Below are 16,519 nucleotides of genomic sequence, written 5' to 3'. Positions count from 1 at the left end.
AAAGCAACCTGTCTCCCACAAGTGCTCTGTGGGTTCCATGGATGCAACGTGTTTGTGGGTGAGGCGATTCCACTGAGGGAAGGTGGGGGACGGGGCCCAGAGCGCACCCCTGCCCTCTCTCGCTGCAGCAGACATGGCACTGGGCCACAGGCAGCCAGCCCCAGGCTGGTCTCAGAGAATCCAAACTAGATGACAAGCATGACACGAACATGGTGTGGTCCTGGGAAGATATGCCAACGTGGCTCTGAGCCCATCGGGCTAGTCCCGAGCCCACCCCGAGGCTGCCAGCCTCACCACTCTCTGGCGGGACCACCAGCTTCCCTATTCCCTCCTGGTCCAAAGGCTCCGCACACAGCCACCCTCCCCACCAAGCAGGTTGCCCTCAATTTTGAAAATTCTGAGAATGACCTTCAGGGTGTCAGGTGGGCTTGTAAGACGATCCGGTGTGTTTGCACAGGGCTGTGAGTGGGCCCAGGAGTCCTGCTAAGTCCCATTAGGCCCACCAGAGCTCATCCACCTTAGTGGTATGGCATTCTGGGGGTGATAGGCCACATCATCACCACGCGGGCTCTGGAGGGGTGACCGCGGGCATGAAGCAACCCCGGAGGGCAGACAGGAAGAGCTGGTCACATCAGAGAGCGCCCAGCCAGCCCTGCACACACTAAGTGCTCCACGCGTGCACCACGTCCTGCATCATCTCAGATGACAGGGGCATCTCCACTCCTAACATGAACATCTGCTTTGACCCCAGTTTGGCCAGGGGTCCAGCTGCACCCGAAACTTCACTTTCCAAGAAGTGCTTGGGGTGTTTTTCATTGATTTCAGCAGCCTGGGCACCTCACCCTAGCTCCTGAGGGGCATGCACGGAGGGATCCTTGTTCTGAGGGACAAGTGACTTCTGTGTCCAGACTGTGGTATTGCTCCCCTGACTGGTCACTCTGCGCTGCTGCTGCTGCTGCTAAGTCGCTTCAGTTGTGTCCGACTCTGTGCGACCCCACAGATGGCAGCCCACCAGGCTCCGGGGTCCCTGGGACTCTCCAGGCAAGAACACTGGAGTGGGTTGCCATTTCCTTCTCCAACGCATGAAAGTGAAAAGTGAAAGTGAAGTCTCTCAGTCGTGTCCGACTCTTAGCAATCCCATGGACTGCAGCCTACCAGGCTCCTCCGTTCATGGGATTTTCCAGGCAAGAGTACTGGAGTGGGGTGTCATTGCCTTCTCTGACTCTGCGCTGTGGGGACGTCCATACGGAAGCGGGGCCTCTGAGGCCCTAGGACACGCGTCCTCTGGAAGCCAAAGGCCCTTCTTTAATTGGTCCCTTTTTCAAAATAATCGATGTCGACTTTGTTCAAGCTGAGGGTGTGAATCTTAACCCTGTAGGATGCTTCCTCTCCTGTGACGTCATCCTTCCCGCCTCCCACGGCCATAAACTCTCTTTTATGAGAAGAAAGCTGTGTAACTGAAAAGCAGATCCCAGACGGTGCCCACCCAAGCCCAGCTGAACCAGATTCTTCAGCCTCGATTCTGGGGAAAAAAAAGCCCAGGGCCCCCTCCGCCCCATATGGCTACGCAGGGCTCTCCCCCAGCCGTCTGCCCGCGCCTCTCCCGGCGCAGACCTTACCTGTTGCTTCTGGCTGCCAGCTCCTCCCTCATCTTTTTAATGTCACTCTTGCATTTCTCAATCTCCACCACTTTTAGTCCTTCCACTGGGGACCAAGAGAAACAAGGGGGTTACCATGGATACACGCGGAGGATGGGGAGGCTGGTAATTGGGGGTTCGCCCACGGTCCCCATGTCCACTGGGGAGTGGGAAGGAGGGGAGGCTGGCTCAGACACTGGTTCCCACTCCCGCCCACCCTGCTGATTCTCTGGCCTCCCCCTCACTCAGCTGAAACACAGCTGCCCCCAGACACACACCTGTTCATCGCATTCAGGCCCATGGTCCCTCTAGGATGGGAGCCCCTCCCCCACCCCACTCCATGAATCTCCACTCTGCCCTCACCCACTTCTTGCTTTCTCTCCATACCCTTAAGCACCAGCTGAGGATCCAGGACAGAGTGTCTTTTATTCCCCAAAGAAGAAGGGGGTTATGTGTTCCCAGGGTATCAAAATGCAATGGAAGGTTCAGGGGGCAAAATCACAGCTTCCCAGCAAGAATGAAAATTTCATTAAGATAAGGAGCTTTGCACTTTAAGATCCTGTAGAGCAGTTAACCAGGAGAAGTCCATACTTGAAATGCTGAGAAATGAACAGGCCCGGAGAAGGACCCCAGGCTTGGTCATACTTCCGGGGTGCTGTGGTGAGGGGGGTGGGTCCCTTGTCAGAACACTACTATTTTGTTTTTCATCAAAGGATGAACTGGTGCTTACACCCACAAGCGAGTATTCAACTTCAAGACATACACACTTGGCAGGTGCATATTTAGCCCAGAAATGCTGCCAGCTTTGGAAAGGCTTTCAGACTAGAGTCAGTTCATAAGAAATAAAAAAGATGAGCTTTGTTACTTTGTAATCACACCTCAATTTTTATGCAAAAAGATACTACCCACGATGCCACTCATCCCCCTTTTCATCAAGCGTGGCTCTGAATATGGCTAAAAATAAAATGCAGATGATTTCTAAAAGAAAAACAAAGCAGCTCGGTGACTTCCGCTGGTTTCCATTAATCCCCTCCCGCCTGGAGGAGCTGTCAGCAGCTCTGGAGCTCACGGCGGTGGAAATTTTCCCAGCACCGCCCTGGGCAGACAGGCAGGAACTAGAACCTCCCTGGGCGGGTTTTCTAAACATTTCAGGGTCAGGGGCCGAGCGGGGGCCAGGCTTTGTGAAACCACAGTGTCTTTCCGTCTATGTGGCAGGAATCTGGAGGATCTGATCTTTGAATCTGGTCCTGGTGACCTGCTTATGTGCCATGTGGGATGCCAAGGCAGAGGCTAAAAAACCACCTCCTCCCTTCTGTACCAGGATGCGGGGCAGTGAGGTGGAGGGGGTAGGAAATGACATCGGTACTTCGAGCTCCCACTGGGACCCCACACCCTCCTTTGGGGTAGGATGCTCTGTCTTTTCTTGCATCATGGACCCTGTTAAGAGTTGGACGGAAGCTTGGGTCCACTCCCAAGAAGAAATGCAGCAGCACACACCGTAAAGGTTTGCATTGGGACCAGGAGTGTGCACCTGCCTAGGGCACTCCTCAGCCTCAGTCCCACCGCAAGACGCTCACCCCTCGGAGGAGGGGACTACATCGCAGCCGTGTCTGTCACTGGAACATACAGTGGAGTCAACATCAGTGGCAGGAAGGGGCCCAGGAAAGGGCTGCTAACACGTGAAGGGCAGAAAATTTCAGAAAGGGGACTACAGCTGGAGAAGGGACCTGGCATGCGGCATAGACTTGGATCCAAAAAGGGAATCCATGTGGGGAAGAGACAGAGCATGGTGTATAGTCCAAACAGGGCAGCGGTGTCCTGCCAGTCAGGCTCCACTGTTACACTCACTATGTTTCCAGCATCACTTTTCTGAATACAAAATAATCTATGACTACTACAGAAAATGGAGCAAACACAGGGCCTATCAAAGAAGAGTATTTAAAAATGTATCCATGAGCCCACTGGGCCAGAAAAGAATTCATTTACTATTATATGGTGTTGAAGAAGACTCTTAAAGAGTTCCTTGGACTGCCAGGAGATCAAACCAGTCAATCTTAAAGGAAATTAATCCTGAATATTCATTGGAGGAACTGATGCTGAGGCTGAAGCTCCAATACTTTGGCCACCTGATGCCAAGAGCCAACTCACTGAAAAAGACCCTGATGCTGGGAAAGATTGAAGGCATGAGGAGAAGGGGATGACAGAGGATAAGATGGTTGGACGGTATCACCAACTCGATGGAGATGAGTTTGAGGAAGCTCCAGGAGATAGTGAAGCACAGGGAAGCCTGGCGTGCTGCAGTCCATGGGGTCGCAAAGAGTCAGACACGACTGAGCGACTGAACAACAACATTATATATGTGTGTGTGTGTATCCTTGCAGGCCTTTCTCTCCCACCCCCATGCGTTCTTAATATCTATCAATTTACTCTTATTTTTAAAAAGACAGGAGATTTTCCTGTCAATCCAGTGGTTAAGGCTTCGTCTTTCAATGCAGGGGGCCCGGGGTTCAATACCTGGTTGGAGAGCTAAAATCTAATATACTCCGAAGCCAAAAAACTAAAACATAAGATAGAAACAATACTGTAATAAATTAGATAAAGACTTTAAAAATGATCCACATCAAAAAAATTTCTTAAAAAATAAAGACAAATTTGGGGATCATGCCGCTCTGTTTTCTCATTTGCTTTTTTCCATCATCAAGGTCAAGGATGCTCCTGTTAGCAGCTGCCCACTAGCTCACGGCTCTTGGTGGCTACCTGATGTTTGATCAAATGTATATTGGAATTGATGTAGATCAGATTCCTTGGCCATTTATTGGGGGTGATGTTAAGATTCAGTCTTTTGGGCTACATGGTATGATATCACTTATCTGAATCTCAGAGATCCAGAATTTACGGCAAAGATGCTTATGAAATGGAGACTGGTTGCCAAGGGAACTGATGGTGAGCAATGAGATGGCAAAAAGTGCATTCATCAATGGACGAGAAAACAACGTGTCATGGGATTAAAGTGCCAGAGCTCAGGGAAGAAGCTGGAAGGTGCCGGGCAGATGCAGGTACGCATGGACCTGGGGCAGCTCCTCCCAGGCCTTACTGGACACCAGGCTCCCTTTTGGAAGATCCTGAGGGAGTGAGAAGGCCGACTGCACTGGGCCTCCCCCAGGTCCTGTGGCGACCCAGTGAGGCCCCGTGGTGGGGACAATGTCAGCTGCCCTCATCTGGGCCCACTCGTGAGTCCCAAACTTTAAACACACGTGGACACAGACCAGAGCCCCAGACTGGCGGCCTGAGCATCGTAGGGACTCTGCTGGCCTCTCTCGGACTTTAGAAGCGGCTCCATGGGCCTCTGCTGGTCACAGCTGCCCTGGAGGAGAATGTTCAGGAATGATTCACTAAGAAGGATTCTGGCTTCAGGAATGGGGCCTCAGTGGGCAGGAGCAAGAGGGTGGTCATGGAGGCAGCTCTGTCCTGTTTTGTCCTTCCCCAAGACCCGTCGGGGTCTCCTGAGAGGCTACTGTGGGCAGGATAGGCCCTGGCGGGGCTGCAGAGCTTTGAAAATTGTTTACAGACACACAGGAATAGAGCCGTGTTTCAGCATTTCTGCCAAGAACTCTGCTAAGGAATTTGCATAAAGCACATTTCCCGAGTGACAAAAAGAAAAGCAAGGTTTGGTTTCAGTCTTCTGGGTTGTTTGCTTGACCTGGCTGTAAACTCAGGCCCCCAGGGCCAGCTCTCCAGTGTTTAGGTTTTGGGCCAGGCCTGGGCAGGGATGTAGACCGCCAGGCTCCTCTGTCCATGGGGTTCTCTGGGCCAGAATACTGGAGTGGGTTGCCATACCTTTTTCCAGGGGATCTTCCTGATCCAGGGATGGAACTCGCGTCCAGGTGGCGCTAGTGGTAAAGAACCCACTTGCTGATGCAGGAGGCGTGAGAGACACTGGTTTGATCCCTGGGTCAGGAAGATCCCCTGGAGAAGGTAACAGTTACCCATGCCAGTATTCTTGCCTGGAGAATCCCACGCACAGAGGCGCCTGATGGGCTACAGCCCATGAGGTTGCAAAGAGTCAGACGTGACTGAGCGACTAAGCACGTGGCACGCACGGGCAAGGACAAAGGCTGGATGGGAGCAGGGCTGCCCCGTGCCTGCAGGGTGCCTGGGCCTGTCCTGCAAGCAAGAAGAAAGGGAGGGAGGGAGGGAGTGCCCTGGATGGTTCACCTCCAGCTGGGAAGCAAGAGGAGGCCCTGGGGGTCCTGTGTTTAAAGCAGCCTTCCACCTAAGCGAGACCCCAGCCTCCCGAAGAAGGAAAACATTCTGTAGAAAAGGAAGGAAAGCCTTTAAGGTGAATTAAGAGCTACAGAAAAATTTATATTTGACTCCAAAAAATTAAACACTTGAGAAGGTTAAAAAAAAAAAAAAGCAGGAAATTCCATTCAAACACAAGTCAAACCAATGTAACGTGGTTTACAGACGGGCAGTTCTAGCTGGTGCCTCTCTGGACCTCAGAAGCAGTAGTAGCTCAGACACACCAGACACAGTGCGTACGTGCGTGAGCATGGCGCACATGTCTGTTCATATGTGTATGTATGTAAGGGTTTGTGTATTATTGAGTATATGTGCCTATGTTTCTGTGTGTGTCTACATGTACAGGTGCGTATGTGCCTCTGTGTGTGTGTGTCTGTATGCATGTCTCTGTGTGTGCCTTTGTGTGTGTGTGTTTCTGTGTGTGCCTCTGTGTGTCTCTGTGTGTTCCTCTGTATGTGTGCATGTCTCTGTGTGTGCTTTTGTGTGTGTGTGTTTCTGTGTGTGCCTCTGTGTGTCTCTGTGTGTTCCTCTGTATGTGTGCATGTCTCTGTGTGTGCTTTTGTGTGTGTGTGTTTCTGTGTGTGCCTCTGTGTGTCTCTGTGTGTTCCTCTGTATGTGTGCATGCCTCTGTGTGTGTTTGCCTCTGTGTGTCTGTGTGTGTGTCTGTGTGTGTGCCTCTGTGTGTCTGTGTGCATGCCTCTGTGTGTGCGTGCCTCTGTGTGTGTGTATGTGTGTCTCTGTGTATACCTCTGTGTGTGTGTGTACCTCTGTGTGTGTATGCGCCTCTGTGTGTGTGCCTCTGTAGCTCTGTGTGTGTGTGCCGCTCTGTGTGTGTGTGTGTCCTCATCTGGCCGGGCCTAGTAGAGCGGCCTGTCAGCCTTCACAGGCCGGCTTGCTTCTGGCAGCAGTGCAGGGTCAGGACTGGCCTTCTGAGAGTCTGGGGTGACCAGTTCCCCAACGGACTGATGGCAGAGGTCTGACTGCCGGACCCCTGCCCAGAAGGCGTCCTCTGTCCACTTCCAGGGTCTCCATGATGTCTTTGGGGGAGGCACAGATGCTACGTCTGGGTGGCTCTTTGGAACTCATACCCCCTGCCCTGGGGGCTCAGCTCAGGTGAGGCAACTGTAGTCATTTCCATGTTAACGGTGGAGCCTGGGAAGCTAGGGAGCAGTCAGCCACAAGCGCCAGGAAAGGACAGGACTAAAGCCAAGTGGAGTTCAAGGGGCACAAGAACCACCTTCTGTGGTGTGTGAACCCCTACCTTCCTGTGCAGGGTGGGCAGCCAGGAGGAGGTGGTGGTGCTGGGGGCTGACATGGGGAGAAGTACTAAACTGGGGCTGGGAGTAACCTGCTGCCCAGAGCGCTCCCCAACCCCAACGATCCAGCTGGCCTAAGTGCCTGGAACCCTAACCCTGACCCCCTCCTCCCCCTGAGAAATGCAAGCCCCCTCCATCCCTCCCATTCAGGGCCCAGGTCTCCGGAGCTAGAATGAAGACAACTAGTAAAAACAGGAGTAACTGTGATCTCGTGAGCCTGGACCGTGTCTTCCTGGTTACCTGTGTGCATGTGTGTGACTTCTGTGATTCACACAAGAGCCCTGGGAGGAGATTCAAACTAGTTCTGGAGGATCTGGGGCAAGGACAGGCCGGGAAGACGGTTCCCGGGGCTCTGTCCTTTAACGGTCCTCAATCCATGAGCCACTTGAGGGCAAAATACAGACACTTCTCTGCCTGATTGCTGCTCTCATGGCCAGAGACCGGAAGCCCTCGGTCTCACAGCTCTCGGCAGGAGTTCTGAAAATTAATTAACGGCCCCTTTAACCCGTCTGTGTACAAAGAATGGAAGGCCTGGAGCTGGCTTCTGTGCAGGAAGGGGCCGGTGGAGCTGGAGGAGGGGAGGGTGAAGCAGGAGGCACCTGCCGCCCCCCTCCACCCGCCAGGCATCTGCTTTCCAGGTGGTAATGGAAGACGGTTCTTCTCTGTAAGTGTAGGCAGTGACTCAGCAGTGAATGCTTTTTGTGATCTCTGGCTGAACCACTTCCCACGTGTGGACAGTTCTACCCCATGGGGCTTGGTGGGAAGTGGGGCTTGCCTCCCACTGCAGAAGATGAAACAGCAAATGCTCACAGCAGTGAGTTGAATTGTTCCCCCATAAGAGACAAAGGGAAAAGCTATGATGAATCTGGACAATGTGATAAAAAGCAGAGACATCACTTTGCCGACAAAGGTCTGTAGAGTCAAAGCTATGGTTTTTCCAGTGGTCATGTATGGATGTGAGAGCTGGACCATAAAGAAGGCTGAGTGCTGAAGACCGATGCTTTTGAACTGTGGTGCTAGAGGAGACTCTTGAAGGTCCCTTCGACTGCAAGGAGATCCAACCAGTCGATCTTAAAGGAAATCAACTCTGAATATTCATTGGAAAGACTGACGCTGAATCTGAAGCTCCAATCCTTTGGTCACCTAATATGAAAAGCCAACTAATTGGAAAAGATCCTGATGCTGGGTAAGATTGAGGCAGGAGGAGAAGGGGACGACAGAGGATGTGATGGTTGGATGGCATCACCGACTCAATGGACATGAGTTTGAACAAACTCCAGGAGATGGTGAAGGGCAGAGGAACCTGGCATTCAGCAGTCCCTGGGCTTCAAAGAGTCGGACGTGACTGAGCAATTGAATAACAGCCACGAAGGGAGGGGCTCACACCCTGATCCCCAGAATGCAAGTGTGGCTTTGTTTAGGAAGTGGATCCTGAGATCAGATCGTCCTGGGTGAGGGCGGGCTCAAAATCCACAGAGAGGTGCCTGATGCGGGAAGGTAGAGGGAGACTTGAGTACAAAGGTGGGCAGGGGAGGCTGAGTGCAGGCAGCAGCAGCCTGCAGTGACGGCCACACGCCAAGCCCGCGGGCAGCCTGGAAGCCACAGCAGGCTCGGGACAGGATCCCTCCAGGGGGAACTGGCCCTGCTGTACCTTGACCTCGGGCATCTGGCCTCCAGACTGGGAGAATTCATTCCTGTTGTTCCAAGCCCCCTAGTTTGGGTGCTTTGACATGACAACCACAGGAAACTAACATACTCAGTTTCTCTGGCCTTCCCTGCAGTGGGCAGGGGTAGGGGGCGGGGTGTGTGTGTGTGTGTGGGCATGGGGTCCACTCTGTCCAGACTCTGGACCTGCAGTTGGTGAACAGAGAAGCCTGATGTTTGCAGCAGTGGCACAAGCTGTGGGGGTCCCGGCACTGATCTTGGGGTGCTGGGGATACTGTACATCCGGGGCTCAGATCTGCCAGATCCGAGTCCTCGCAGCATTAGCTCTCTGTGGCGTGTGGGGCATTGGTCCTGCTGCACAGCTACTGAGGAGCCTTGTCCTGACACTCTCAGCACCCAGGGGACCCCCCCACCCCCCACAAATCCCTTGAAGGCAAAACCTCTTTTCTGCTCAATGCAGCCACAACCAGTGTCTGTGGCAATGGCTACAAGGCCAGCTGCCACAGCAGCTTTCTAACCTGTTATTCCTCGAGCCTCCCCCCAAATCCCCAGCTCTTCATGGTGAACAGTGCTGGTGAGAGCTGCCCCCTAGGACCCCAGGGCTTGTTGTTCAGTCTCTAAGTCTTGTCCAACTCTTTGCAACCCCACGGACTGCACAATGCCAGGCTTCCCTGTCCTTCACTATCTCCTGGAGTTTGCTCAAACTCATGTCCATTGAATTGATGATGCCATCCAGCAGTCTCATCCTCTGTTGACCCCTTTCCCACTTTCCCTCAATCTTTCCCAGCATCAGAGTCTTTTCCAGTGAATCAGTTCTTCCTTTCAAAGTATTGGAGCTTTAGCTTCAACATCAGTCCTTCCAATAAATATTCAGGACTGATTTCCTTTAGGACTGACTGGTTTGATCTCCTTGCACTTCAAGGGACTCTCAAGAGTCTTCTCCAACACCACAGTTCAAAGCATCAATTCTTCGATGCTCAGCCTTCTTTATGGTATTTACTTTTCCAATTTGCTGAATGAACTCAAGCAGGTCACTTAATCTCTTTGGCTCCTTCACTGTCAATGGGGAAAACAGAACTGTTTTGCAGCTCTAATGACCAAATGGATTTAAAAAACACTACCGCACTTTGAAAACGGTGACTGTAAATCACGATTTAAGTTCTTTAGGCGAATTGGTTTTGGACATGATCATGAATTTTTTTTCTTGGAAAAAACCAAGCAGTTCATACAAGGTATGAAAAGTGACCTTCAATGAGTTAGCCAGGTAGAGGCTGTGATGCCATCCTGACAGCCGCACACCTGAAATCTGCTTACTCACTCCACGAGTCAGTAAATGCAGTGCCCAGGAGCCATTAACCAAGCAGTTCATACAAGGTATGAAAAGTGACCTTCAATGAGTTAGCCAGGTAGAGGCTGTGATGCCATCCCGACAGCCGCACACCTGAAATCTGCTTACTCACTCCACGAGTCAGGAAATGCAGTGCCCAGGAGCCATTAACCTTGACATTAACTTTGACACTAACAAAGAGCCATCTCTTTGGGCCCTGGGCGGGGAATTGTGGACCACAAGGAATTCAAGCACTGCCCCGTAATTTACAGATGGGACACAAAGGGTGACTGACTGGAAGCTGTTATCTTCTGGAGTTTTAGCTACTTGGTCACTGAGTCAACACTTGGTGGTCATTCAGTAGACATCTTCCCCTAAAATTGTGAAACCACAGAGTATGGGTTGGTGTTTTCTCATTTAGGTAGAAAGAGACACACACAAGCTGTTCTGCAGAGGTTCCTCTCTGGGGGTCTCGGTCTAGGAAGCCCCGTGGTTCCCTCTGTGCTCTTCTGTGCTACCACGACACATACCATGTGATGGCACATACCGGACTGCAAATTACCGTGTACTTCTAACATGCTGCGAGTTACTGGGTTACTTTTAAAACAGAATAGAACGCTTAAGATTCATCACTCTTCTAGCCTTTGTTAACTTCAAAGTACTGAGTATTTCACAAAGACATTTGCTCCAAGCCTCACCTCCCCTGCTATCATCACGCACCACGGCTTAAGTGGTTTAATTTAAACTGAGGTTCAAAAGACACATCAGCGAAAAGGCATCAACATGCCACTCACATTCAACGCGTTTCTCTAGCACTGCCAAGTGATTTGCAACTTCAGCTTTCAGCTCGTTGATTTTAAAAGCTCTGGGAAGGAAAAAAACAAAACAACATAACTCCTCAAATTCTCTAAGTCAAAGTGGGTTCAGTCAACATCTGCCGGCTCCTTTCCATGGTGAGGCCTACAGGTGGGCTGGTGAGGGGCCCAAACAGAGGAGTTGCTTTTAAGGAACTCATGGGAGTTGGAGGCGGGCGGGGAGAAGGAAAAGGACACACTGGAATTATCTCGAATTATTTTCCAAGGCCGGAACACAGAGCGGGTGTGATTACTCCCCATACCTGGGCAGTGAGCAGATGTTTTCTGGGGAGGACCTAGGTTCTCTGCTCACCCCTTGCATAGACCAACACCCCCACCACACACACACCCTGTCCTGCTGGGCACAGACCACCTTAGGCAGCTGGTGTGCCCTTCTCTGGGCTCCAACCCATTCAGTTCAACAACTCTTAGGCTTTAAGAAAATACCCTATGGCTTCTTCCCATTTCAACTACCCTGGGGGCAGTAAGATGCCACAGGAGGTAACTGAGAAAACACAAAGCACTGACCCCAGAACCGGCAGCGTAAGTCAGAATGAAGAGTGAGCCAGACATCCACAAGGGATCTCTGTGCTGTCAACTCCCACAGGCTGAAGTCCTCGCCCCAGAAGAGCCAGCTGAGGACATTCCCAGCAACACGGGTTCTCATTCTGAAAGCACCAGCAGGCAAGCCTCTCCTGGACCCCATGCATGCTGGCTTAGTTACAGAATTCCCCAAAGGACCCCACCAGGCAGGTAGCTTCTCCGAGGAAGTGATGGATGAGAGCCCATGGGCTGAGACAGCCTCACGGCAAGGGGCCCACCCGCCAAGAAGAGAAAGAGTACCCAGCCCTGGAAAGGATGCATCCAGAACATTCTGTACCTTGAGAACTGCTCCGCCACCTGCGTCAGCACGTTCTGGATCAGTTCTTCTTTCTCTGCAGATGAGAAAAGAAAGACTGATGGAAAAGGGTGTGCTCTGTGGACCACGGGCTGAACCCCAACGCCGTGCCCAGAAGCTGCCTGGGTACCTGAGGGGGGTGCTGTGGCCACTGGTCAGCAGCAGGGCCTCTCCTGGGCCCAGGTTTCCCGTCCAGCTTCAGATGCCCTTTCCCCCAGGACAGCTCTTAGTGGAGCTGAGGCAGAGTGGCCGGGGCTGTGATCCTCCTGCAGTCAGCACCAGCCATAAAAGCAGGCAGGAATGGCCTTTAAATACGGGACACTTTCATGCGGCGCCCTGGTCCGTTTTATGGGGGCAATCACTATGACAGAAAGTTCAAGGCATATTCGGAGTGCAACACACACTGTTCTCACGGTAGGTCCCAGAGAGAGGAAGCGGCCGGGGTGAGCGAGTTTGTCCCTCTGTTGCCTGGCACATAAAACTGGGCTGGGCAGCTGGGTTTACAAGGTTCAGACCCCAGGCTGTATGTACCTGCCCATTTTCCTGTTTCCTGACCGGGCCCGATGCAGGACGCCTCATAGAAAGGTGTGGAATGCATGGCACCATTCTAGCCACTCTATGCTCTTGGGAAGGGTGGGCTCTCCCTTGGTTCCAGGTGGCTGTTTAGTTCACACCCTAAAACTCTGGGGACCTAAACAAGGCTTCCTCCTGAACTCGCGTAAGCTTCCATATAGACTCTAAAACCAACACAAATCAAAACCAAGCCAAGCCTGTCCAGACAAACAAAATCCCCAATAATCCAATTTGGCAACAGGGCTCAAAAGCTAAAAATGTTCACGTGCTCTGGTTTATTGTTTCCAATTCTAGGAAAAACCATATATATAGACACAAAAGATGTTCATCACGACGTTATTTAACACAGTGAAAACTGTAATGGCCTATATGTCCATCAAATGGACATCACTTATACCATTTAAATGTGGTATGGTGTATATGTACTGTGGAAACATATTCTTCTACTAGGAGTAATATCTTAGAAAAATGTTCACGCTTATTATTAAACTAAGAAAGTCATAATACAGTGTGATTCTATTTCTTAAAACATGGGAGAGTATACTCCAAAATAATAATAGTAGTTACTTTTTACTTGTAAGATTATATATAAGCTTTTTTCCTTATTTTTGTTTCTCTATATCTAATATACTTCTATAATAACTTACGTTAACTTCACAAAAGTATTTTAAAAAATAATCTAAAATAACCTCTAGGACCTCATTCCTTCACCTGCCAAATGAAAGGGTAGACCAGATGACCCAAGGTTTCCTCTGACTTGATAAGAAGGAAAACGATGTCCCATCATATCTCTTGGAAATACAAGGGTTAAAATGTCAGCCAGGAAACTTTATTGAGCCACATGTTGAGCTGATCAAAGTTCTATCCTTCAGAGAGGACCAGATCCCCCAGGGAAGAAAAAATGGTGGCTCCATTTGCAGGACCCACCAGTGAGAAGGCTTCACAGGCCTCCTTGGTGAACTCAGCAGTATTTTAGATCACTTACTCTAAAATCTTGGGCAAAAGTGTATCACATAACCTTCAAGAGTTAATGGTCTGTCTCAGTCCTGAGATATATTTAAAAGTCCATCAACAGTTGCACATTCTTTTCAGGTGCCTATGAAGTGAAAGTCGCTCAGGTGTGTCCGACTCTTTGTGACCCCATGGACTATATACAGTCCATGAAATTCTCCAGGCTAGAATACTGGAGTAGATAGCCTTTCCCTTCTCCAGGGGATCTTCCCAACCCAGATATCAAACCCAGGTCTCCTGCACTGTAGGCAGATTCTTTACCAGCAGAGCCACAAGGGAAGCCCTGTGCCTATGAAGCATATACCAAAATAGACCATTTGTTGGTACACACACACAGAAAACCTACAACAAATTTAAAAGAACCACAACCAAACAGAGTATGGTTTATGACCTTTAAGAGAATCAAACTAGAAATCAGTAACGGAAAGATCTTCAAATCTTTGAAACTAAATGACACACTTTTAAGTAATACAAGGGTCAAAGAGGAAGTCTTAAGGGATATAAAAATAGACACTGAATGATAATTGCTTTACAGAATTTTGTTGTTTTATGCCAAGTAGAATGAAAATGAAAACACAACACATGAAAATTTACCTGTGGGACACAGCTAAAGCAGTGCTGAGAGGAATATTTATAGCACTGTATTCTTGAGAAACCTATATGCAGGTCAGGAAGCAACAGTTAGAACTGTACATGGAACAACAGACTGGTTCCAAATAGGAAAAGGAGTACGCCAAGGCTGTATATTGTCACCCTGCTTATTTAACTTATATGCAGAGTACATCATGAGAAATGCTGGGCTGGAAGAAGCACAAGCTGGAATCAAGATTGCTGGGAGAAATATCAATAACCTCAGATATGCAGATGACACCACCCTGAAGAAAGAAAGTGAAGAGGAACTAAAGAGCTTCTTGGTGAAAGTGAAAGAGGAGAGTGAAAAAATTGAGTTAAAGCTCAACATTCAGAAAACTAAGATCATGGCATTTGGTCCCATCACTTCATGGGAAATAGATGGGAAAACAGTGTCAAGCTTTATTATTATTATTATCATTTTGGGCTCCAAAATCACTGCAGATCGTGATCGCAGCCATGGAATTAAAAGACACTTACTCCTTGGAAAGAAAGTTATGACCAACCTAGACAGCATATTAAAAAGCAGAGACATTACTTTGCCAACAAAGGTCCGTCTAGTCAAGGCTATGGTTTTTCCAGTGGTCATGTATGGATGTGAGAGTTGGACTGTGAAGAAAGCTGAGTGCCGAAGAATTGATGCTTTTGAACTGTGGTGTTGGAGAAGACTCTTGAGAGTTCCTTGGACTGCAAGGAGATCCAACCAGTCCATCCTAAAGGAGATTAGTCCTGGGTGTTCATTGGAAGGACTTATGCTGAAGCTGAAACTCCAATACTTTGGCCACCTCATGCGAAGAGTTGACTCATTGGAAAAGACTCTGATGCTGGGAGGGATTGGGGGCAGGAGGAGAAGGGGATGACAGAGAATGAGATGGCTGGATGGCATCACTGACTCGATGGATATGAGTTTGGGTAAACTCCGGGAGTTGGTGATGGATGGGGTTGCCTGGCGTGCTGCGATTCATGGGGTCACAAAGAGTCGGACATGACTGAGTGACTGAACTGAACTGAACTGATGCTTGCATTCGCAGAGAGGCAAACTCTTAACTCCATAATCTAACAACCTAGAAAAAGAAAAGCAAAACTAAACCCACAAGAACAGCAGAAGGAAGGATATAATAAAAATCAGGAATCAATGAAATAGAAAACAGAAAAACAACACAAGAAATCAGTAAAACAAAGAACTGGTGATATCAATAAATTGACAAATCTCTGGCAAGACTAAGAAACACAGGGAGAAAACACAGATCACCAATATCTGGAATGAAAGGGGAGACAGCATCACAGACCTTGCAGACATCAAAAGGGTAACAAGGAAACACTAAAAACAACTCTAAAGACATAATCTTGACATCCTAGATGAAAATGGACCAGATCCCAGAAAAGTATGAACTACCACACTCATCCAACATGAAGCACACAATCTGAACAGTCTGCAACTATTAAGGAAATTGTACTTATTTTAAAAAATCCCTCCAAAGAAATTTCCAGGTGCAAATGGTTTCACTGGAGAATTTTACCAAACACTTAAAGAAGAATTAATCAGTCCTTCAAGAATTAAACAATTTCTTCTAGAAAATAGAAGAGAAGGGTACACTTTTTGATTCACTTTATGAAGCTAGTATTAACCTGATACCAAAAAAAGAAAACTGCAAATCAATATCTGCCATTAATATGAATGCAAAAATTCTTAACAAAATATTAGCAATTAGAATTCAGCAAAATATAAAAATAGAACTAATAAATGAGTTCAAGATGGTCACAGTATACAAGAAAACATACAAATTGACTGTATTTATATACACTAGCAATGACCATGTAAACACTGAAATTAAAATCACAGCACCATTTACAAGCACTTAAAAAAACTCAAATAACTTAAGTGTAAATAAAACATATGGAGAAGTTGTGTGTTGGAAACTACAAAACTCTGGAGAAAGAAATATATAAATGGTGAGACCTACCACTTTCGTAAGAGTCTTGTGATGAGGGTGAAAGAGGAGACTTTCAACATTCAGACTAAGATCATGGCATCCGGTCCCATCACTTTATGACAAATAGATGGGGAAAAAGTGGAAGCAGTGAAAGATTTTATTTTCTTGGACCCCAAAATCATTGTGGACAGTGACTGCAGGCATCCATGGAGTTAAAAGACACTTGCTCCTTGGAAGGAAAGCTATGACAAACCTAGACAGCATATTAAAAAACAGAGATATCATTTTGCTGACAAAGGTCTGTAGAGTTCAAGTTATGGTTTGTCCAGTAATTATGTATGGATGTGAGAGTTGAACCATAAAGAACATGAG

General features: G+C 48.8%; 1 protein-coding gene across 4 annotated transcripts in view; it reads right to left on the bottom strand.

Moving 5' to 3' along the window:
- PDE9A (phosphodiesterase 9A) overlaps positions 1-16,519 on the bottom strand; it is a 108,068-nt gene that overhangs the window by 24,554 nt on the left and 66,995 nt on the right. For all 4 annotated transcript variants that reach the window (XM_055414577.2, XM_055414590.2, XM_055414581.2 and 1 more), the window contains exons 5-7: positions 11,982-12,036; positions 11,042-11,112; positions 1,620-1,704 (exon numbers count right to left, since the gene is read on the bottom strand). In XM_055414577.2, the coding sequence (XP_055270552.1) occupies positions 1,620-1,704; positions 11,042-11,112; positions 11,982-12,036 (211 nt within the window). The remainder of the gene's footprint in view (positions 1-1,619; positions 1,705-11,041; positions 11,113-11,981; positions 12,037-16,519) is intronic.

This window comes from Moschus berezovskii, chromosome 1 (genome assembly GCF_049115385.1).
Source record: "Moschus berezovskii isolate FMDL1 chromosome 1, NW_MosBer_1.0, whole genome shotgun sequence".
Lineage (NCBI taxonomy): Eukaryota > Metazoa > Chordata > Mammalia > Artiodactyla > Moschidae > Moschus > Moschus berezovskii.
This window is presented reverse-complemented; position numbering and strand designations above follow the sequence as displayed.